Source organism: Heterodontus francisci, chromosome 34 (genome assembly GCF_036365525.1).
Source record: "Heterodontus francisci isolate sHetFra1 chromosome 34, sHetFra1.hap1, whole genome shotgun sequence".
Lineage (NCBI taxonomy): Eukaryota > Metazoa > Chordata > Chondrichthyes > Heterodontiformes > Heterodontidae > Heterodontus > Heterodontus francisci.
In genome coordinates, this window is record NC_090404.1 from 6685613 (window position 1) to 6709931 (window position 24319).

The 24319-nt window shown below is 44.2% G+C and overlaps 1 gene segment (V, D, J or C); it reads right to left on the reverse strand.

Moving 5' to 3' along the window:
- Nucleotides 1–24319, reverse strand: part of LOC137348552 (Ig heavy chain C region, secreted form-like) — a 703592-nt gene that overhangs the window by 674403 nt on the left and 4870 nt on the right. The window contains 1 exon segment of the C gene segment in view: nucleotides 8238–8255. Coding sequence covers nucleotides 8238–8255 — 18 coding nt within the window.

A 24319-nucleotide genomic window follows, 5' to 3' on the forward strand; every position in this document is an offset into this window, starting at 1 on the left:
AGCTGCGGTTCGTATCTTAACTGTTAGGAAGAATGGAACACCAATGAAACACAGTTCTTTTCTTTACTTTGTGTGGGGAACTCGTTCAAATGAGATTCTGAGATAAGTTAGATTTTCTAAACTCTGCAATTTCACGGAACACCGAAAAGAGTGGCAGAGCGAATGACAGGAACAGACAGACACCGAGACAGAGACACGTACACCAAGAAAGTTAGAAAGTGAAAGAGAAAAGATCAGTGAAAATAATTTTCTACAGTTGTCATTGATTGGAGCCCAACTATCATCAGTTCTGACAGACCAGCCAATCGTATCCCTGGGAATCACCCCTCAGTTTCCTGTTAAGTGAAGCCAGTCCTGAACTGAGTTTACACTTTAATATCAGACTGGAAAGGTCAACATATTTTGAACATTCTTTTATTTTCTGTGAAACTCTAAACCTGACACAACTTACTTCCTATATTCCTTATTGATAATAATGCTCTTGCTGCCCGGTGAATCTATAGTTAAATGGTCAGTGTATGTTTCGAGGATTATGTTTACTGCCTGAATTTTGGAACATTCTATATTTGTGTTACAGGAACAGGTGGCAGAGATTCAGGATCTGTCTGAATTAATGTTTCGGGAAGGTCAGAGCACAATACTGAACTGCAGTTACTCGACAACCTACACTCCCTAAATTCTGAATGGTGCATCCAGTAACTCAGGGAAGCTCCGAGATATTTACAGAAGATTTGTGGCACGGAGAGTAAATTGCTGAGTAAATTTGGCCTATATTCTCTGGAGTTTAGAAGAATGAGAAGCGATCTAATTGAAACATAGGATTCTGAAAGGGTTTGATAAGGTAGAAGCTGAGAAATTGTTCCCACTGGTCGGGGAATCTAAAACGCGGGGGCACAGGTAGGAGGTGCGAGTTGGCTCTGATGGATTGGGAAACGTTACTTAAAGGGATGACGGTGGATTGGCAATGGCAAACATTCAAAGAGCGCATGGATGAACTGCAACAATTGTTTATTCCTGTCTGGCGCAAAAGTAAAACGGGAAAGGTAGCCAAACCATGGCTTACAAGGGAAATTAGAGATAACATTAGATCCAAGGAAGAGGCATACAAATTCGCCAGGAAAAATAACAGACCTGAGGATTGGGAGCAGTTTAGAATTCGGCAAAGGAGGACCAAGGGATTAATTAAGAAGGGGAAAATAGAGTACGAGAGTAAGCTTGCAGGAAACATAAAAACTGACTGTAAAGGTTTCTATAGATATGTGAAGAGAAAAAGATTGGAGAAGACCAATGTAGTCCCCTTACGGTCAGATACAGGGAAATTTATAATGGGGAGCAAATAATAGGCTGACAAACAAAATGATTACTTTGACTCTCTCTTCACAAAGGAGGAGACAAATATCATACCAAAAATGTTGGGAAACACAGGGCTCAGTGAGAGAGAGGAACTGAAGAAAATCAGTATTAGTAGAGAAATGGTGTTGGGGAAACTGATGGGATTGAAGGCCGATAAATCCCCTGGGCCTGATAATCTACATCCCAGAGTACGTAAGGAAGTGGCCCTAGAAATAATGGATGCATTGGTGGTCATCTTACAAGATTCGATAGACTCTGGAACAGTTCCTACAGATTGGAGGGTAGCTAATGTAACCCCACTATTTAAAAAGGAGGTAGAGAAATTAAAACAGGGAATTATGGACCAGTCAGCCTGACGTCGGTAGTGGGGAAAATTCTAGAGTCCATTATCAAAGATTTTATAGCAGAGCACTTGGAGAACAGTGGTAGAATCGGGCAGAATCAGCATGGATTCACGAAAGGGAAATTTTATTGGGAAATAGCTTGACAAATCTACTAGAACACTTCGAGGATGTAACTCGTAGAATTGATGAGGGGGAGCCAGTGGATGTGATGGATTTGGACTTACAGAAGGCTTTCGACAAAGTCCCACATAAGAGATTACCGTGTAAAATTAAAGCGCACGGGATTGGGGGTAGTGTTTTGCGATGGAAAGAAAATTGGTTGGCAGACAGGAAACAAAGAGTAGGAATAACTGGGTCTTTTACGGAATGGCAGGCAGTGACTAGTGGGATACCGCAGGGATCCCAGCTATTCACAATATGTATTAATGATTTAGATGAGTGAACTAAATGTAATATCTCCAAATTTGCAGATGACACAAATCTGGGTGGGAGGGTGGGTTGTGAAGAGGATGCAGAGAGGTTTCAGGGTGATTTGGACAAGTTGAGCGAGTGGACAAATGCATGGCAGATGCAGTATAATGTGGATAAATGTGAGGTTATCCACTTTGTTAGCAAAAGCTGGAAGGCAGATTATTATCTGAACGGCTATAAACTGAGAAAGGGGAATAGGCAACGAGACCTGGGTGTTCTCGTACACCAGTCGCTGAAGGTAAGCATGCAGGTGCAACAGGCGGTAAAAAAAAAAGTCAAATGTTATGTTGGCCTTCGTAGCGAGAGGAGTCGAGTACAGGAGCAGGGATGTCTTGCTGCAACTATACAGGGCCTTGGTGAGGCCACCCCTGGAATATTGTGCGCAGTTTTGGGCTCCTTATCTGAGGAAGGATGTTCTTGCTAAAGAGGGAGTGCAGCGAAGGTTTACCAGACTGATTCCTGGGATAGCGGGACTGACGTATGAGAAGAGATTGAGTCTGTTAGGATTATATTCGCTGGAGTTCAGAAGAGTGAGGGGGGATCTCATAGAAACCTATAAATTTCTAACAGGACTTGACAGGCTAGATGCAGGCAGGATGTTCCCGATGACGGGGAGTCCAGAAGTAGGGGTCATAGTCTAAGGATACGGGGAAAACCTTTCAGGACTGAGATGAGGAGAAATGTCTTCACCCAGAGAGTGGTGAGCCTGTGGAATTCGCTACCATAGAAAGCAGTTGAGGCCAAAACATTGTATGTTTTCAAGAAGGAGTTGGATATAGCTCTTGGGAGGAAAGGGATCAAAGGATATTGGGGAGAAAACGGGAACAGGTTATTGAGTTGGATGATCAGCCAGGATCAAAAAGAATGGCAGAGCAGGCTGGAAGGGCTGCATGCCCTACTCCTGTTCCTACTTCTTATATTTCTATGTAATAGACACGATATTTGCTTATTTTACACTAGACAGTGCCTCAATAAGTACTGAACGAGGCCATGTCCCTGTTTATATTACACTCGGCCCTGTCTTAGTTATAACTACACTCCACCACGTATCTGTTTATATTACATTAGACCTTGTCTCTGTTTATTTTAGACTAGACCATGTCACTGTTTATATTACACAGGACTCAGTCTATGTTTATATCACACTAGACCACGACTCTCTTTATGGTACACTGGACCCTGTCTCTTTACATCGTGCTGGATCTTTTTGCCTGTGGAGGTTCGTGAGGCTCCCCTCTGTGGATCTGCCCTATCCTGGTCAGATCTCAATGATTGAAGAGCTGGGCAAATTTCTGAGCAGATGAATGAATGAGGCACCCCAAGGTGCATCAGCTCAGTGTCTGTCTGTTCTCAATAGTTAAAGATTTGATCAACAGCGATGTGCAGCTGAGTAACTCCCTCCATGGATTCGCCCTGTGCCTGTCTGCACACTTTGCGAGAACTGCAAAATGAGGAACATAGATAAAGGTGAAATAAAAACAGGAAATGCTGGAAATACTCAGCAGGTCAGGCAGCATCTGTGGACAGAGATGCAGAGTTAACGTTTACGGCCTGTGACCTTTCATCCGAACTGAAACTCTGCTTCTCTCTCCACAGATACTGCCAGACCTGCTGAGTATTTCAGTACTTTCTGTTTTTATTTCAGATCTCCAGTATCTGCAGTATTTTGCTTTTGTTATAGATAAAGGTGAGACAGAGTACAGTGATACAGAGAGACACCAACAGAAGGAGATAAATAAAGATGTTACTGAGTGCAGTGATAGAGAGCTACGTCAACAGAGGAAGATAGAACAAGTTGTGACTGAGTACAGTGATACAGAGAAACACTAATAGAGGGAGATAAAGGTCAGACTGAGTACAGTGAGTTATACATAAGGAAATAATGAAAGGTGAGATTGAGTACAGTGAATGATTCAGAGAGACAACAGGAGAAGGATATTGAATCATGTGTATAGATTCATGTGTATATTAATCAATACAAAGGCACAAAGTGAACAGTTTAATAGGGGTTTCACTGCCACAATGTGCAGCGCGCTGTTAGATTTTCAAACACACATCCAGAGGAAACCAAATTAACCTCGTATCAAACTGTCACCCAATTGTTTCCAGGACCGGCTGAGAAAACAAACTGCATAATTCAAACAGACAGAAAAATTGATCAAAGAATGCATCCGCGGTTGAACTGCTCTTCCAGCACCTGATCAACTTTATCCTCCAAACGTTGCAGTTCTATGTTCGGATCAGCTCCGAGAAAATGTTTGCTGACACAGCAACTTGATACTGATCATAGAACATAGAACATAGAACATACAGCACAGAACAGGCCCTTCGGCCCACAATGTTGTGCCGATCCTTTGTCCTCTGTCAAGGACAATTTAATCTATACCCCATCATTCTCCTTTATCCATATACCTATCCAAAAGCCTTTTGAAAGTCCCTAAAGTTTCTGACTCAACAACTTCCCCGGGCAAGGCATTCCATGCCTCGACCACTCTCTGGGTAAAGAACCTTCCCCTGACATCCCCCTTATATCTCCCACCCTTCACCTTAAATTTATGACCCCTTGTAACGCTTTGCTCCACCCGGGGAAAAAGTTTCTGACTGTCTACCCTATCTATTCCCCTGATCATCTTATAAACCTCTATCATGTCACCCCTCATCCTTCTCCGTTCTAATGAGAAGAGGCCTAGAATGTTCAGCCTTTCCTCGTAAGACTTATTCTCCATTCCAGGCAACATCCTGGTAAATCTCCTCTGCACCCTCTCCAAGGCTTCCACATCCTTCCTAAAATGAGGCGACCAGAACTGCACACAGTACTCCAAATGAGGCCTTACCAAGGTCCTGTACAGCTGCATCATCACCTCACGGCTCTTAAATTCAATCCCTCTGCTAATGAACGCTAACACCCCATATGCCTTCTTCACAGCCCTATCCACTTGAGTTGCAACTTTCAATGATCTATGCACATAGACCCCAAGGTCTCTCTGCTCCTCCACATGCCCAAGAACCCTACCGTTAACCCAGTATTTTGCATTCATGTTTGTCCTTCCAAAATGGACGACCTCACACTTTTCAGGGTTAAACTCCATCTGCCACTTTTCAGCCCAGCACTGCAACCTATCCAAGTCCCTTTGCAGACGACAATAGCCCTCCTCGGTATCCACAACTCCACCAACCTTTGTATCATCTGCAAATTTACTGACCCACCCTTCGACTTCCTCATCCAAGTCGTTAATAAAAATCACAAACAGGAGAGGACCCAGAACTGATCCCTGCGGCACGCCACTGGTAACTGGGCTCCAGGCTGAGTATTTACCATCTAAGACCACTCTCTGCCTTCTATCAGTTAGCCAATTCTTAATCCAACTGGCCACATTCCCCACTATCCCATGCCTCCTGACTTTCTCCATAAGTCTACCATGGGGGACCTTATCAAATGCCTTACTAAAATCCATGTACACCACATCCACTGGTTTACCCTCATCCACTTGCTTGGTCACCTGCTCAAAGAATTCAATCAGGCTTGTGAGGCAAGACCTACCCCTCACAAAACCGTGCTGACTGTCCCGAATCAAGCAGTGTCTTTCCAGATGCTCAGAAATCCTATCCCTCAGCACCTTTTCCATCAACTTGCCTACCACCGAAGTAAGACTAACTGGCCTGTAATTCCCAGGGTTGTTCCTATTCCCTTTCTTGAACAGGGGCACAACATTTGCCACCCTCCAATCACCTGGTACCACCCCCGTCAGCAGAGAAGATGAAAAGATCATTGCCAGCGGCTCTGCAATTTCATCCCTTGCTTCCCATAACATCCTTGGATATACCCCGTCAGGCCCGGGAGACTTGTCTATCTTCAAGTTATTCAAAAACCCCAACACATCTTCCCTCCTAACGAGCACTTCCTCGAGCTTACCAGTCTGTTTCACACCGTCCTCTTCAGTAATACACCCCTTCTCATTCGTAAATACCGAAGAGAAGTACTCATTCAAAACCTCACTTATCTCTTCCGGCTCAACACACAGTCTCCCGCTATTGTCCTTGACCGGACCTATGGTCCCCCTAGTCATCCTCATATTTCTGACATACGCGTAAAAGGCCTTGGGGTTTTCTTTTATCCTACCCGCCAAGCATTTTTCATGCCCTCTCTTAGCTCTCCTAATCCCTTTCTTCAGATCCTTCCTGGCCATCTTGTATCCCTCCAGAGCTATGCCTGTGCCCTTTTTCCTCAACTTTATATACGCATCCTTCTTCTTCCTAACAAGACTCTCAACCTCTCTTGTCAACCACGGTTCCCTCACATGACCATCCCTTCCCTGTCTGACAGGGACATGCTTATCAATGGCCCCTACTATCTGCTCCTTGAAAAAGTTCCACATTTCGACCGTGCCCTTCCCTGCCAGCATATGCTCCCAACTTATGCTCCTCAGTTCCTGCCTGACAGCATCATATCTACCCTTCCCCCAATTGTAAACCTTGCCCTGTTGCACATACCTATCCCTCTCCATTACCACAGTGAATGCTACAGAATTGTGATCACTATCTCCAAAGTGCTCGCCCACCAACAGCTCTAGCACTTGCCCTGGTTCATTACCTAGTACCAAATCCAATATTGCCTCCCCTCTGGTCGGGCAGTCTACATACTGAGTCAGAAAAGCTTCCTGGACATACTGCACAAACACTACCCCATCCAAACTATTCGATCTAAAGAGTTGCCAATCAATATTTGGGAAGTTGAAATCCCCCATAATTACTACCCTGTGACTTCTGCTCCTTTCCAAAATCTGTTTCCCAATCTGCTCTTCCACCTCCCTGCTGCTATTGGGGGGCCTATAGAAAACTCCCATCAAGGTGACTGCTCCTTTCCTGTTCCTGACCTCAACCCACAGTGCCTCAGTCGGCAGATCCTCCTCGAAAATTCTTTCAGCAGTTGTTACACTATTTCTAACTAACAATGCCACCCCCCCACCTCTTTTACCACCATTCCTAATCTTATGAAAACATCTATAACCAGGTACCTCCAAAAACCATTCCTCCCCCTCACCTATCCACGTTTCAGTGATGGCCACAACATCGTAGTCCCAAGTGCCCATCCACGCCTTCAATTCACTCACCTTATTCCTGATGCTTCTTGCGTTGAAGTATACGCACTTTAACCCTTCTCCGTGCCCATCTGTCCTCTGTGACAGTGCTACCTTCCCCAATACCTCACTACACTCTTTGTCTTTCTGAGTGGACCCACTGGTCCCTGGATTACAAGTCCGGTTCCCATCCCCCTCCCAAACTAGTTTAAACCCTCCCGAACAGTACTAGCAAACCTCCCTCCCAGGATATTGGTGCCCCTCTGGTTCAGATGAAGCCCGTCCTGTTTGAACAGGTCCCATCTTCCCCAGAATGCAGTCCAATTATCCAAGAACTGGAAGCCCTCCCTCCTACACCATTCCTGCAGCCACGTGTTCTGCTGTGCTCTCTCCCTATTCCTAGCCTCACTATCACGTGGCGCCGGCAACAAACCAGAGATAACAACTCTGTCCGTCCGAGCTTTCAGCTTCCAGCCTAACTCCCTAAACTCACTTCTAACATCTGTGCCACCCTTCCTTCCTACGTCGTTGGTGCCAATGTGCACCACGACCTCTGGCTGCTCCCCCTCCCCTTTAAGGATCCTGAAGACGCGATCACAAACATCACGGACCCTGGCACCAGGGAGGCAACAAACCATCCGTGCGTCTCGCCCGCGCCCACAGAACCGCCTGTCCGTACTCCTCACCATCGAGTCCCCGATGACTAGTGCTCTCCCATTCTCCCTCCTTCCCTTCTGAGCCACAGTGCAGGACCCCGTGCCAGAGGCCCGGTCACTGCAGCCTGCCCCCGATAGGCCGTCCCCCCCAACAGTATCTAAAACTGTATACTTGTTGTTGAGGGGAACGACCACAGGAGATCCCTGCACTGACCTCTTCCCACCTCTAACTGTTACCCAGCTGCCTTTGATTTGTGGAGTAACGACCTCCGTGTAGCTTCTATCTATCAACCCCTCAGCTTCCCGAATGATCCTCAGTTCATCCAGCTCCAGCTCCAATTCCCTAACACGGTCTGATAGGAGCTGGAGACGGATGCACTTCCAGCAGGTGAAGTCGGCAGGGCCACCGGAGGTTTCCCTCACCTCGAACATTCTGCAGGAGGAGCAAGACACTACACTGGCTGCCATTTCTTTTATTCAATTACCCCTTAGTTAAGTACAACAAATTATGAGGGGCATTGATCGGATAGATAGGAAGAAACTTTTTCCCTTAGCGGAGGGGTGAATAACCAGTGGGCACAGATTTAAGGTTAGGGGCAGGAGGATTAGAGGGGATTTGAAGAAAAAGGTTTTCACCCAGAGGATGGTTGGAATCTGGAACACACTGCCTGAAGGGGTGGTAGAGGCAGGAACCCTCTCAACATTTAAGAAGTATCTAGATGAGCACTGGATTGGAAATTGGATTCGAATCGATAGGTGCTTGATGGCCGGCACAGACACGAAGGGCTGAAGGGCCTTATTCTGTGCTGTATTACTCTATGACTCGACATCAACAACTGACACCTGTACTCGATCACTGGTCTAAAGCCTTGCTACCTGACCAAACTAGAATACATGTGTCGTGTTCGATTCGAGTCGGGCATTTAAAAATAAATGCACTGGCCGAAGAGGTAGGACAGTTTAGAGGTTAATCCTGTCAACATGCAGAATAACAGACTATAAAGGAACAATGATCTCAAAGTCTGGACAGGATGTGTTGAATCAGGTTCAAAAGGATTAAATTATATATGTTTTCAATATTAGACAATCAAATGAAAATCTGGAACCCAGATGGGGATATAGATTGGTGTTAGGTCGGAGGATTTAAATCAGTGTATTACTCCAGAAATCTTGCAATCAGAGTGACTTTATTTCCGAACAGATTCCTGTGATAACAGTAATCTCATTGCTATCTGTTGGTGTAAGACTAATTGAAGTATTTAAAGTGGAGACCACAGGCATGTTAGAGGATGACATACACAAGGAATTTGTGAACTGTCCAAGGAGATTAGTGAAGGGAAAGGAAGGGATGTGAAAGACACTAGACGATTTCGCTGTTTCTATTACGGTATGTCATGTCTCTGTCTATATTACACTCGACATCGTCTCAATTATTACTGCACACGACTACGGCTTTTTTTCTATTACACTAGATACTGTCCCATTTATTACTGCATTGCACAATGTGTCAATTTATACTGCACCAGATTCTGACTCAGTAATAATTAAACCGCGCCATGTATCTGTTTATATTACATGAACCCTTGTCTCAGTTCTAATTGCACTAGGCCATAGATTACTCGAGTTGAAAAATAATGCTTATGATAAACTTTTACAAAACTCCAGTAGGCCTCAGCGGGAGTATTGTGCCCAGTTCTGGCATCGAAGGACTTCGGGAAGTTGGAGAATGTCTGGAAAAGATTTTCCAAAATGGTACCAGGGATGAAAGATTTCAATTACGTGGAGAGAGTGAAGGAACCGAGATTGTTCTGCTGAGAACAGAGAAGATTAAAAGGTGATTTCATAGAGGCGTTCAAAATCATGAAGCGTTTTGATAGAATGAATGAACTGAAAACATTTTCAGTGACAGAAGGGTCAGTATCCAGAGGAAACAGATTCAAGGTGAACCACAACGTAACCAAAGGGGACATATAAATTTGTTTGATCTTGGAATACAGAGCAGGGAGAGTGCTAGCAACCGAGCCAGGGTTATTGCTAATTAAAATATAGGGCAGGGAGGAATAGGTAAATGGAATTCCAGGAATTCAACAGTTCAACTTCCAATATTAGATACAGTGTTCAATCAGACAGAGTCCGGGCCTGTCAGATTTTCCCCCATAATGTACAGTATGGCCGGTAGTGCAGGAACTGACTGTGGGTATGACCTTAAATCCAGCACCAGAATATTTCTGCCATTCGGGGAATTGTACTGTATCTTTCAACCATTTAATAGGTAACCCACAACTTCACAATAATCCAAAGGCTGTGTGCTCAAAGTCGGTCATTTTCTACATCAGAAACTTCAGTGGAATGTGAATTGTTAAACAATTGATAGATTGAGAAACATCAATCAATTGAGAGTGGTGAAAGGCTTTGGAATAATTGATACATCGAGAGTCATCAATCGGTTGCAAGTTATCGATTGTTTCAGAAAGTTGATGGTTGTGGATGTATCAATAGATTGGAACAAACAATGAATTGAGGAACATCTAATGCTTGGGAAACACGATGAAGGACAGACATATTGAGAAATATCATTTTTTTTAATATGCCACTCGATTAACAGCACCCCCTCCCTCCAACCCACCATATAAGAGGGAAATATCTATTAATTCGGAAATGTCTCTCTGTCTATCTGTTTCTGTTAGTTGGCACAGAGACAGTTTGTTACTCCTGTTAGTGGGGAATTGAGGGGGTATGGGAACTATGCACAAACCAGATTAATAATGCTCGATTATGGGAGAGAGACTCTTATACCAGGGGGAGGGGTCAATCGGGAATCGATCAACTCGGCGCCATTCCCCTAAAAAACGTCACCAATTGCACCTCGATATTAATAATTCATTTTGCAGGGCCTTGGAACATTCGGAAAGAGTGTCAAGGTATAAAATCGGAGCAGAAATGTGTGTGGAGAAGTGATTACAGAATACTGACATACTGGCATGTTATTGGAGGCTTTATCTCCTGACAGCAGTTTTCCCCAACACCAAAGAAGTCTAACACAGAAGTGCAACCGGGTGTGAAGCAGGATTCTGCATTAACCTCATGCTATAGAGCACTGGCCTTATAATCATGCTCAATATTGTGATTTGAATCACCATATTCAGCAACGTCTCAGACGCAGCTCTGTCCGGCTGTTGCACCATGTCTGCTCTAACCATATGTATCCATCTGCTCATGTTTCTTATGTTCTCATATTTGTGATTGACAAGGGAGTCAAGTGATATGGGAGGCAGACAGGAAAGTGAAGTTGAGGTCACAATCAGATCAGCCATGAACTTATTGAATGGTTGAGAGGCTGGAGGGGCCGAATGGCCTAATCCTGCCCTTATTTCTTATGTTCTTATCACAGTGACCCTTTACCATTAACCTCAGAACATCTCACTGAAGTACTGAACTCACACGTGCAATTCGGGAATAATTCATTCAGTACATGAATGGACTGAATGGAGAGCCTCTGGGGAGTGTGTTTCAGGGAGTTCAGGACATTTGAATTTGTGACCACAGTGTGCAAAAACCACAGAATATATTTCACTGTGGCAATGACTTACAATGAATATAAGGCGGTAAATAAAGTTACAGTTTATGCTCCTTCTATGTGGGATTGTACCAGTCTCACAGAGGAACAAGTATTTATATAGGGAAGTGGAAAAATGTATCTAATGGTTTGCTATATTTCTGCTGTGATTGAAGTAATTCGGGTGAGTGATTTGTTGTGCGTGAAAGGACCACATGTTCAGAAATATTACAATCGTCCTTTCTCAACCCAGTCATATTCTCCCTTTGAGACGAAAATTCGCCATCAGCAGAGATGGAATATCAGTACCACAGGGATACCTCAGGTTTCTCTTTGTGAATTCAGCTCGTTAGCTTCGGATAACCTGTGGATTAAAGTGATCCAGAAAATCAGGAAGGATTGAAGTCTTCAGATTGATACAAATGGAATAAAGGGGCGGGTTCGTCTTAGGAGTAGTCAATCAGAAAGATGAGAATGTAAAACAGCACCTTTCAGGCCCATCTTTCCATCTCTCCATCCGTCATTCATTCTCCCATCTATCAATCCATACATCCATCAATCAATCCGTTCATCGGCCCTTTAAACAAAACATTCAGACATCCAACGATCCATTTATTCCAACATCGCTGCATCTGTCCCTCCATCCATACAAATCAGCATATTTATCTATTTCAGAATGTGTCCTCTCTCTGATGCCCTCTCTGTCTGTCGGTCTGTATATATGTTTGTCTGTCTGTCTACCTATCTATCTGCATATCTATAGCAATGTTATGATGTGCTGACAGATCCTCCAGTGGACTGTTGCTACTAACAGCGTGTCTAGACGTTGGAAGTACTTCCTTTTCTGAGAGATGGGAACAGTTCGCATAGTTCCACAACTGAAAAAAAATAAAATTGACTCCAGTATTGTTGCTGGGTAGATTTGTTTATGAATGGGCTTCATTCACAATGTGAAGAGTTTGAAGTTGGCTTGCAGCCAAGCAGTCAGTAATGATGAAACAGATCTTTGATTTACTGCACAGAGCCCTCAGATGCTTCCTGTAAATAACATTGGGTTTTCGAGGCTCCCTGACAGCAGTTAGCTGGGTTGCTGCCAAATATTCTGCGGGGCAGATTAGCGTGAATAGGTATGGACAAAAATGGGATTTAAACATTTAAACATTAACTTAATCAGCAGCGCTCTTACAAAAAAAAAAGAATGCATTTTACGTGATATCACATCGAAAGAATGATCTTAGGTAAATTCAGTGCTCACTTCATGATATAATGGGAGCTCAAAATAATAAATTGACCCAAATGTCAATTAAATATGATTCTAGATAATTAAGACCATTTATTTCGTACTTCATGAAGTCCTAGAGAGAGATTTTAATAACCCCATACCCACATCATATTGCTATAAGTGGGAATCGCATAATAAATAAATAGGTGGAATTGCCTTGAACCCGTTGTATTTCCTTGACCTTTCTCACAGAGGTGTGAATTACATTCAAATTGAAGACTCCTTTATTACTGATAACAGCTGCGTACCGTACAGTTTAATTTTTGATGATTTCCATTGTCAAACTTGCCTTCTCATAGCCAGGCTACCGATGGATCGAGAAATCCCCAGTTTGTGATCCGTTTCCATGTAGCATAGCGTTAAGTCTTGATAGCTGCATTTCTGATACCATAGTATGTTGCACAGTCTGTCGCTATTACAGTTACCTGCAATGATTTGGGTGCAGGGGGATAGATTTGCTGATCGCCCTATCGGTTCTGATTCACTAGCTCCTGTTTTTCAAAAGCTGATCTGAATTTTGCATGTCACTCCTTCATTATCAAGCAAGTCAACTTATTTTACAACTAATTTTCAAATGGCTGTCTTAGGGTAACAGAATCAACAGCCATTCGAGAAATAGAGAGAGAGAGACTTGTGTGATGTGAAGTGTTTCTATTCACTCTGGTCCTTAGTAGTGTAACTACAGTCATTCACGCTGCAAATAGAATCACTTCTCGATTATCCCACACATTGTTGCATAAAATGATTTTAAAAAAACATTATCGGGGATACTTTATTGCTATAGATTGAAGGGTTGGATAGCAAGAGACAGAGCAATGAGCAGTCACTTTAGACGCCCTTAATATAATTTAATCTTAGACTTTGACATCCTTAGTGTAGTTTTGACTTAATAAAGGGGTTTAATTCACAATCCACAATGCAATTATTTATTACTGAACGCATTCTCAACTGCAATATTTCCATTCAGTACCAAGTAACAGTTTGCATTCAAACCATATAGCCAAATATCAATCCCGAGATAGAGGTAAAAAGTTCACATTTAATAATATCCCAGTGTAATGATATGAGTCCATTCTTTTGGTGATGTGGAAGGTGGGACGTGGATCCAGTAACCGCCTCTATCAGGGAATCAATAGGCGGGGCCTGTAACCTCGCCCCCTTCTGCCAGGTTTTTAAATGCCGGTCACTGGGACCGCAATACAACATTCCGGGAGTCAGTTTGCTCAGTGAGTTCTTATCAGAACCATTTCTCCCGAATTGCCAGAAGTATGAGGTCGGCGATTTCTCTCAGTCTGTTACTGGTTTTCTTATCCCGTGCGTAGTTTTGATTGTCCGTTTCTCTCACTGTTACTGTCTCAGTATTAGTCTCTCTGGAATGTTACAGAGTCAGGAATCAATTCACCAGGATTAATCCTCAGGGTTTTGATATTTTGACAGGTGTCCATTTGGATGTCGTGTTGACTCAGCCAGAGGCAGAGACCGGGAAACCCGGAGGCTCCCTGAGACTGACCTGCAAAACCACTGGATTCAATCTTGGCAGCTATAGGATGCACTGGATCCGACAGGTTCCCGGGAAGGGGCTGCAGTGGTTGGTTCACTACAATACTTCATCCAGCAATGGTTATGCCCCAGAGATTAAGGATCGATTTACTGCGTCCAAAGAAACTTCAAATAATATCTTCACTTTGGACATGAAGAACCTGAAGACCAAAGACAGCGCCATCTATTACTGTGCAAGAGAATCACAGTGAGGGGAACCAGGGCTGGAACCGGACAAAAACAGATCGTGAGGGAGTTCGACACATTCCATCATAACCTGACGGTCAGTAATTGTATTAAATATAATGTTAACGGCAGTGTTCAGAACCAGACCATATACGGGTCTCTTACAAAACTAACCCAGCTGAGATTCAATGGAACAAATCTAAGAACGGACTGCCGTTCTGATGAGTAATTTTGCTTATGCTGAATTTTAACCTTAAGAGTGTCAGCAATTGCAGACCTGGATAAGATGCTAGTTTCAAGGTGATTGTTACCTGTACGGAGTTACATGGAGCTGTGTTAACTTCCTACTGCATGTTGTAAACTTTTGGATCTTTCTAAACTAGATCAGAAGTGAACTTCTATTTGAAGTGAATATTGAGAGGCAGTACCGAACAGAGAGTGAGTGAAGTATTTGTGCGGGTTTGTGCCACTGTGCACAGTGATACAACCTAATGGTCCACTCGTACAAAAACTGACTGCGGTCTGTTTTGGCAGAGGATGTGTTCCAGTGCGGTCAGATAGAGCTGCAGCACCGAGTGCAATTCCTGACAACTGAATCATGCCATCATACAGCGCGGAAGGCGGCCATTCGGCCATGATACCTATACCAGCTTTTTGAAAGAGCTATCCAATTAGTTCCACTGCCCTGGTCTTTCCCCACAGAATTGCAATTTATTTCCCCTTCAATTATTTATTAAATGCTTCATTGAATGTGCTTCGACAACCCTTTCAAGCTGCGCAGTCCAGATCACAAGAGGTCGAAGTGCAAAACAAAGTCCTCATCATCCCTTTAATTATTTTCCCAGTCACGTTGCAGCAGTGTCCTCCTGTTGAGCACCTTTCTGCCATTGGAAGCAGTTTCTCTCTATCTGCTCCATCAAACCCATCCTAATTTTGAACATTTCTATTTACATAGAACATAGAACATAGAACATAGAACATACAGCACAGAACAGGCCCTTCGGCCCACAATGTTGTGCCGATCCTTTGTCCTCTGTCAAGGACAATTTAATCTATACCCCATCATTCTCCTTTATCCATATACCTATCCAAAAGCCTTTTGAAAGTCCCTAAAGTTTCTGACTCAACAACTTCCCCGGGCAAGGCATTCCATGCCTCGACCACTCTCTGGGTAAAGAACCTTCCCCTGACATCCCCCTTATATCTCCCACCCTTCACCTTAAATTTATGACCCCTTGTAACGCTTTGCTCCACCCGGGGAAAAAGTTTCTGACTGTCTACCCTATCTATTCCCCTGATCATCTTATAAACCTCTATCATGTCACCCCTCATCCTTCTCCTTTCTAATGAGAAGAGGCCTAGAATGTTCAGCCTTTCCTCGTAAGACTTATTCTCCATTCCAGGCAACATCCTGGTAAATCTCCTCTGCACCCTCTCCAAGGCTTCCACATCCTTCCTAAAATGAGGCGACCAGAACTGCACACAGTACTCCAAATGAGGCCTTACCAAGGTCCTGTACAGCTGCATCATCACCTCACGGCTCTTAAATTCAATCCCTCTGCTAATGAACGCTAACACCCCATATGCCTTCTTCACAGCCCTATCCACTTGAGTTGCAACTTTCAATGATCTATGCACATAGACCCCAAGGTCTCTCTGCTCCTCCACATGCCCAAGAACCCTACCGTTAACCCAGTATTTTGCATTCATGTTTGTCCTTCCAAAATGGACGACCTCACACTTTTCAGGGTTAAACTCCATCTGCCACTTTTCAGCCCAGCACTGCAACCTATCCAAGTCCCTTTGCAGACGACAATAGCCCTCCTCGGTATCCACAACTCCACCAACCTTTGTATCATCTGCAAATTTACTGACCCACCCTTCGACTTCCTCATCCAAGTCGTTAATAAAAATCACAAACAGGAGAGGACCCAGAACTGATCCCTGCGGCACGCCACTGGTAACTGGGCTCCAGGCTGAGTATTTACCATCTAAGACCACTCTCTGCCTTCTATCAGTTAGCCAATTCTTAATCCAACTGGCCACATTCCCCACTATCCCATGCCTCCTGACTTTCTCCATAAGTCTACCATGGGGGACCTTATCAAATGCCTTACTAAAATCCATGTACACCACATCCACTGGTTTACCCTCATCCACTTGCTTGGTCACCTGCTCAAAGAATTCAATCAGGCTTGTGAGGCAAGACCTACCCCTCACAAAACCGTGCTGACTGTCCCGAATCAAGCAGTGTCTTTCCAGATGCTCAGAAATCCTATCCCTCAGCACCTTTTCCATCAACTTGCCTACCACCGAAGTAAGACTAACTGGCCTGTAATTCCCAGGGTTGTTCCTATTCCCTTTCTTGAACAGGGGCACAACATTTGCCACCCTCCAATCACCTGGTACCACCCCCGTCAGCAGAGAAGATGAAAAGATCATTGCCAGCGGCTCTGCAATTTCATCCCTTGCTTCCCATAACCTGATTAATCTGATCTCATCCGTCTTTGCTCAAACGAGAACAATCCCAGTCTCCACCGTCTCTCAATATAACTAAAGTTCATTATCCCTAGTGCCAGTCCAATACATCTTCTCTGCACACATTCGAATCCTTGGCATTCTGTCTAAATTGTGGTTTTCAGAATTGTATATAGTTCTCTGGCTGAGGTCTAAACAGTGAGTTATCGAGGTGCAGTAAAATTCCGTTGCCTTTGCACTCTATGCCTCTATGTATAAAATGTCACAATGCTATGTGTTTGTTTTCAACAGATCATTAACTTGTCCTGCCACCTTCAAATAGGATGAAGTAGCAAGTAGAGAACAGCGGATGATGGGCGAGGTGTTGAGGGAAAATTCCTCCATGGGGCAAGTCACGAAGTGGAGCTGGAGTTATCAGAGCAAATAAACAATACATGATCAGTGCTGAGGAAGGTGGCGCATTAGTACAACCGAAGAATGAGGGACTGGGTGTCCACTTCAATATACATATCGAGCTTCCTACTCCACTTCCACAGAGGTCACAAGCTACCGAGTTAGCAGGGAGCTGCCTTCCGTCTTATTGATCTCAAGACAACCTAAACTTAAATGAACCTTCCATCAGATGTCACACGCACGTTACTCCCATCTCCTTGCCCCCACAAATATGCAGACGCAAAATTAAAAGCTGGTACTTTTTTCTTCCTACCAGTCTTGCTCAAGGTGCTATTTTTAGCACAAAGGGGGAGGTAGCAATATGGAATTCTGTCCCCTAAAAGACTATGGATTCTTGGGGGGGGGGGGTGGGGGTGGAGGGGTTGGAGTTGGACCTTTCAATATTAAGATTGATACATTTTTGTTTGGTATCAAAAGATGTGGCGCAAAGGTGGATAAATGGAGTGAGGTAAACATCAGACATGATGCAATGAAATGACAGAGCAAGCGGGAGGGATGAATGGCTCCGTCCTGTTCTTATTTAACAGGCCCAAAAAGCTGAAAGACCTCCTCCTGTTCTCATGTTGCTGTGCGAGGTTGTGAAGAGATTTGGAGCAGAGACGTGTGACCAGCCCGAGATCAGCCGGGATCTAATTCTATGGCAGAATATTTTCAAGAGTCCCAATGTCCTCCTTATTATCCTATGTTGCCTCTGTAAGTGTGTCAATGCGTATGGAGCTAAGGCAGGTAAAAAGGTTAAGATGCAAATCAGCCCTGGTCTGATTTTATTTTTATTCGTTTGTGGGATGTGGGCGTCGCTGGCTGGGCCAGCATTTATTGCCCACCCCTGATTGCACTTGAACTGAGTGGCTTGCTAGGCTATTTCAGAGGGCATTTTCAAGCACATTGCTGTGGGTCTGGAATCACATGTCGGTCAGACTAGGTAAAGATGGCTGATTTCCCTCCCTAAAGGAAATTAGTGAACCAGAAGGGTTTTTACAACAACGGTTTCATAGTCGTCGTAATCCTAGTTTTCTTTTAAATTCCAGATATACCAATTGATTTGAATATTTCACTCTCTGCCATAGTGGGATGCGAACTAATGTCCCCAGAACATTAGCCTGGGCTTTGGATTACTCGTCCCGTGACATTGCCACTACGCCACTGTCTCTCCCACTGAACGGAGGAGCAGGCTGAAGTGGCCAAATAGCGTAATCATGTGACTATCTGACAGCAATGCCAGGCAGAGAGAACAGAGCAGTCCTCCAATGTGGGGTGACAGCGATGTGCGCTTGTCCAGAGAGAACCGGCTGTCCTTCAGCTTGGTTATTTTTCCCTCCTAAGAAAAAGAATCCTCATGTGTATCAGGGAATCTCAGAATTATTACAGCACAGAAGGAGCCCATTCGGTCCGTCGTGTCTGCGTTGGCTTTCCGAAGGAGCAAGGTACCTGGTGCCAGTGTCCCACCTTCTCCCCAAAACCCTGCACATTCTTCCCTTTCAGATAACAGTCCAATCACCTTTTGAATGCCACGATTGAACCTGCCTCCGCCACAGTCTCAAGCCGTGCATTCCAGATCCCAACCACTCGCTGTGTGAAAAATCTTTTCCTTATGTCTCCATTGCTTCTTTTGCCAACCTTAAATCTCTTCCCTCTTGTTCTCGATCCTTCCACCAATGTGAACCGGTTTCCCTTACCTACTCTGTCTGCACTCCTTGTGATTTTTAGGGCGGCACAGTGGCGCAGTGGTTAGCACCGCAGCCTCACAGCTCCAGGGACCCGGGTTCAATTCTGGATACCGCCTGTGTGGAGTTTGCAAGTTCTCCCTGTGTCTGCGTGGGTTTCCTCCGGGTACTCCTGTTTCCTCCCACATTCCAAAGACTTGCACGTTGTTAGGTAAATTGGCCATTATAAATTGCCCCAAGTATAGGTAGGTGGTAGGGAAATATAGGGACAGATGGGGATGTGGTAGGAATATGGAATTAGTGTAGGATTAGTATAAATGGGTGGTTGATGGTCGGCACAGACTCGGTGGGCCGAAGGGCCTGTTTCAGTGCTGTATCTCTAAATAAAAATAAATTAACAACTCTATCAAAGCTCCTCTCAACCTTCTCTTCTCCAAGGAAAGCAGTCTCAAACTCCCTAATATAGCTACGTAACTGAAGTTCCCCATCTCTGGAACAATTGTTGTCAATCTTTTCTGCACCCTCCATAACGCCTTCACATCTTTCCGAACGTGTGCGATCCAGAACTTGCTACAGTACTCCAGTTGAGGCCGAACCAGTGCTTAATACAAGTTTAACATGAGTTCCTACTCGATGCTCCTATTGATGAAGCCTAGGATACTGTATGCTTTATTAACTGCTCTCTCAACCTGTCCTGACAGCTTTAATGATTTATGCACATAGACACCAAGGTCTCTCTGCTCCTGCACTCCATTTAGAATTGTATCTTTTATATTATATTGTCTCTCTACCTACCTATTGTCTTCCTACCAAGATGAATTATTTCACTGCATTAAATTACAGCAGCCACTTGTCCGCCTATTCCACCAACCTGTCTATGTCCTTTTGAGGTTCGACTATTCTCCTAAAATTTCAAAATGCCTGCACATTTCGGATCATCCAAAAGTTTCGAAATTATGCCCTGTATGCAAAGGTCTAAGACATTAATATATATTAGGAAGGGCAAAGGTCTTAACACCGACCACTGGGGAATTCCACTGCAAATCTTCCTCCAGCCCGAACACATCCATTAATTACGATTGCCCATGTTGGAGCTAAATGAGCAAAGGATATAGTCAGAAGAAACATTTAGTTGGCAGTTGAATTTTTTGACTCTAGGTAAGTAGTAAAAAGAGGAAGCAAGTTGAAAGCAAGTTTCATGATTCGTTGCTCCAAGCGGCCGATTTAACCATTATCACCGCCAGATGGGAGAGAGAGGAATCTCCTGCTCCCAGGACTCTATCACTCCAGATTATAACTGGGCAGCCTCTGAGGAAATTCGTTTATATGAAAATATGAGTTTAAATTAACAAGCAGAAAAGATAACAATCACAGGCAGAATACAAAAAATGGATCCTGGCATATTCATGGAGTGAATTTCCCGGCGGAGCAGCGGACCTTTGCCCTTCCTAATATATATTAATGTCTTAGACCTTTGCATACAGGGCATAATTTCGAAACTTTTGGATGATCCGAAATGTGCAGGCATTTTGAAATTTTAGGAGAATAGTCGAACCTCAAAAGGACATAGACAGGTTGGTGGAATAGGCGGACAAGTGGCTGCTGTAATTTAATGCAGTGAAATAATTCATCTTGGTAGGAAGACAATAGGTAGGTAGAGAGACAATATAATATAAAAGATACAATTCTAAATGGAGTGCAGGAGCAGAGAGACCTTGGTGTCTATGTGCATAAATCATTAAAGCTGTCAGGACAGGTTGAGAGAGCAGTTAATAAAGCATACAGTATCCTAGGCTTCATCAATAGGAGCATCGAGTAGGAACTCATGTTAAACTTGTATTAAGCACTGGTTCGGCCTCAACTGGAGTACTGTAGCAAGTTCTGGATCGCACACGTTCGGAAAGATGTGAAGGCGTTATGGAGGGTGCAGAAAAGATTGACAACAATTGTTCCAGAGATGGGGAACTTCAGTTACGTAGCTATATTAGGGAGTTTGAGACTGCTTTCCTTGGAGAAGAGAAGGTTGAGAGGAGCTTTGATAGAGTTGTTAATTTATTTTTATTTAGAGATACAGCACTGAAACAGGCCCTTCGGCCCACCGAGTCTGTGCCGACCATCAACCACCCATTTATACTAATCCTACACTAATTCCATATTCCTACCACATCCCCATCTGTCCCTATATTTCCCTACCACCTACCTATACTTGGGGCAATTTATAATGGCCAATTTACCTAACAACGTGCAAGTCTTTGGAATGTGGGAGGAAACAGGAGTACCCGGAGGAAACCCACGCAGACACAGGGAGAACTTGCAAACTCCACACAGGCGGTATCCAGAATTGAACCCGGGTCCCTGGAGCTGTGAGGCTGCGGTGCTAACCACTGCGCCACTGTGCCGCCCTAAAAATCACAAGGAGTGCAGACAGAGTAGGTAAGGGAAACCGGTTCACATTGGTGGAAGGATCGAGAACAAGAGGGAAGAGATTTAAGGTTGGCAAAAGAAGCAATGGAGACATAAGGAAAAGATTTTTCACACAGCGAGTGGTTGGGATCTGGAATGCACGGCTTGAGACTGTGGCGGAGGCAGGTTCAATCGTGGCATTCAAAAGGTGATTGGACTGTTATCTGAAAGGGAAGAATGTGCAGGGTTTTGGGGAGAAGGTGGGACACTGGCACCAGGTACCTTGCTCCTTCGGAAAGCCAACGCAGTCACGACGGACCGAATGGGCTCCTTCTGTGCTGTAATAATTCTGAGATTCCCTGATACACATGAGGATTCTTTTTCTTAGGAGGGAAAAATAACCAAGCTGAAGGACAGCCGGTTCTCTCTGGACAAGCGCACATCGCTGTCACCCCACATTGGAGGACTGCTCTGTTCTCTCTGCCTGGCATTGCTGTCAGATAGTCACATGATTACGCTATTTGGCCACTTCAGCCTGCTCCTCCGTTCAGTGGGAGAGACAGTGGCGTAGTGGCAATGTCACGGGACGAGTAATCCAAAGCCCAGGCTAATGTTCTGGGGACATTAGTTCGCATCCCACTATGGCAGAGAGTGAAATATTCAAATCAATTGGTATATCTGGAATTTAAAAGAAAACTAGGATTACGACGACTATGAAACCGTTGTTGTAAAAACCCTTCTGGTTCACTAATTTCCTTTAGGGAGGGAAATCAGCCATCTTTACCTAGTCTGACCGACATGTGATTCCAGACCCACAGACACTACACTGGCTGCCATTTCTTTTATTCAATTACCCCTTAGTTAAGTACAACTATAGATATTAACAAAAACAGTAAATAGCTTACCTGTTCAGTCCTTTTTGGCTAGAGGAGGAGGGTAAAAAGGGTCTTATTATTAGGTTAGAGGAGGAGGATGGGCGGGAGACACTACATGTGTAGTGGCTCGGGTTTACTCAGCTCCGCACCTTTAAGGAAAATACCTACCCAGGAGACCTCGCTGCCGACCAGCTTCCGGTTCCTCCGGCGCCAAAAGAAACTCAAAGACAAGGAAAACAGTAAGTAAAACAGTAAGTACTTACTTTTAAAACACAGCTCCTGATGCCTTCACTCACCCACCGAAGAGTCGCTACCTTCTCCTGCTGCTCCGCCGGGAAATTCACTCCATGAATATGCCAGGATCCATTTTTTGTATTCTGCCTGTGATTGTTATCTTTTCTGCTTGTTAATTTAAACTCATATTTTCATATAAACGAATTTCCTCAGAGGCTGCCCAGTTATAATCTGGAGTGATAGAGTCCTGGGAGCAGGAGATTCCTCTCTCTCCCATCTGGCGGTGATAATGGTTAAATCGGCCGCTTGGAGCAACGAATCATGAAACTTGCTTTCAACTTGCTTCCTCTTTTTACTACTTACCTAGAGTCAAAAAATTCAACTGCCAACTAAATGTTTCTTCTGACTATATCCTTTGCTCATTTAGCTCCAACATGGGCAATCGTAATTAATGGATGTGTTCGGGCTGGAGGAAGATTTGCAGTGGAATTCCCCAGTGGTCGGTGTTAAGACCTTTGCCCTTCCTAATATATATTAATGTCTTAGACCTTTGCATACAGGGCATAATTTCGAAACTTTTGGATGATCCGAAATGTGCAGGCATTTTGAAATTTTAGGAGAATAGTCGAACCTCAAAAGGACATAGACAGGTTGGTGGAATAGGCGGACAAGTGGCTGCTGTAATTTAATGCAGTGAAATAATTCATCTTGGTAGGAAGACAATAGGTAGGTAGAGAGACAATATAATATAAAAGATACAATTCTAAATGGAGTGCAGGAGCAGAGAGACCTTGGTGTCTATGTGCATAAATCATTAAAGCTGTCAGGACAGGTTGAGAGAGCAGTTAATAAAGCATACAGTATCCTAGGCTTCATCAATAGGAGCATCGAGTAGGAACTCATGTTAAACTTGTATTAAGCACTGGTTCGGCCTCAACTGGAGTACTGTAGCAAGTTCTGGATCGCACACGTTCGGAAAGATGTGAAGGCGTTATGGAGGGTGCAGAAAAGATTGACAACAATTGTTCCAGAGATGGGGAACTTCAGTTACGTAGCTATATTAGGGAGTTTGAGACTGCTTTCCTTGGAGAAGAGAAGGTTGAGAGGAGCTTTGATAGAGTTGTTAATTTATTTTTATTTAGAGATACAGCACTGAAACAGGCCCTTCGGCCCACCGAGTCTGTGCCGACCATCAACCACCCATTTATACTAATCCTACACTAATTCCATATTCCTACCACATCCCCATCTGTCCCTATATTTCCCTACCACCTACCTATACTTGGGGCAATTTATAATGGCCAATTTACCTAACAACGTGCAAGTCTTTGGAATGTGGGAGGAAACAGGAGTACCCGGAGGAAACCCACGCAGACACAGGGAGAACTTGCAAACTCCACACAGGCGGTATCCAGAATTGAACCCGGGTCCCTGGAGCTGTGAGGCTGCGGTGCTAACCACTGCGCCACTGTGCCGCCCTAAAAATCACAAGGAGTGCAGACAGAGTAGGTAAGGGAAACCGGTTCACATTGGTGGAAGGATCGAGAACAAGAGGGAACAGATTTAAGGTTGGCAAAAGAAGCAATGGAGACATAAGGAAAAGATTTTTCACACAGCGAGTGGTTGGGATCTGGAATGCACGGCTTGAGACTGTGGCGGAGGCAGGTTCAATCGTGGCATTCAAAAGGTGATTGGACTGTTATCTGAAAGGGAAGAATGTGCAGGGTTTTGGGGAGAAGGTGGGACA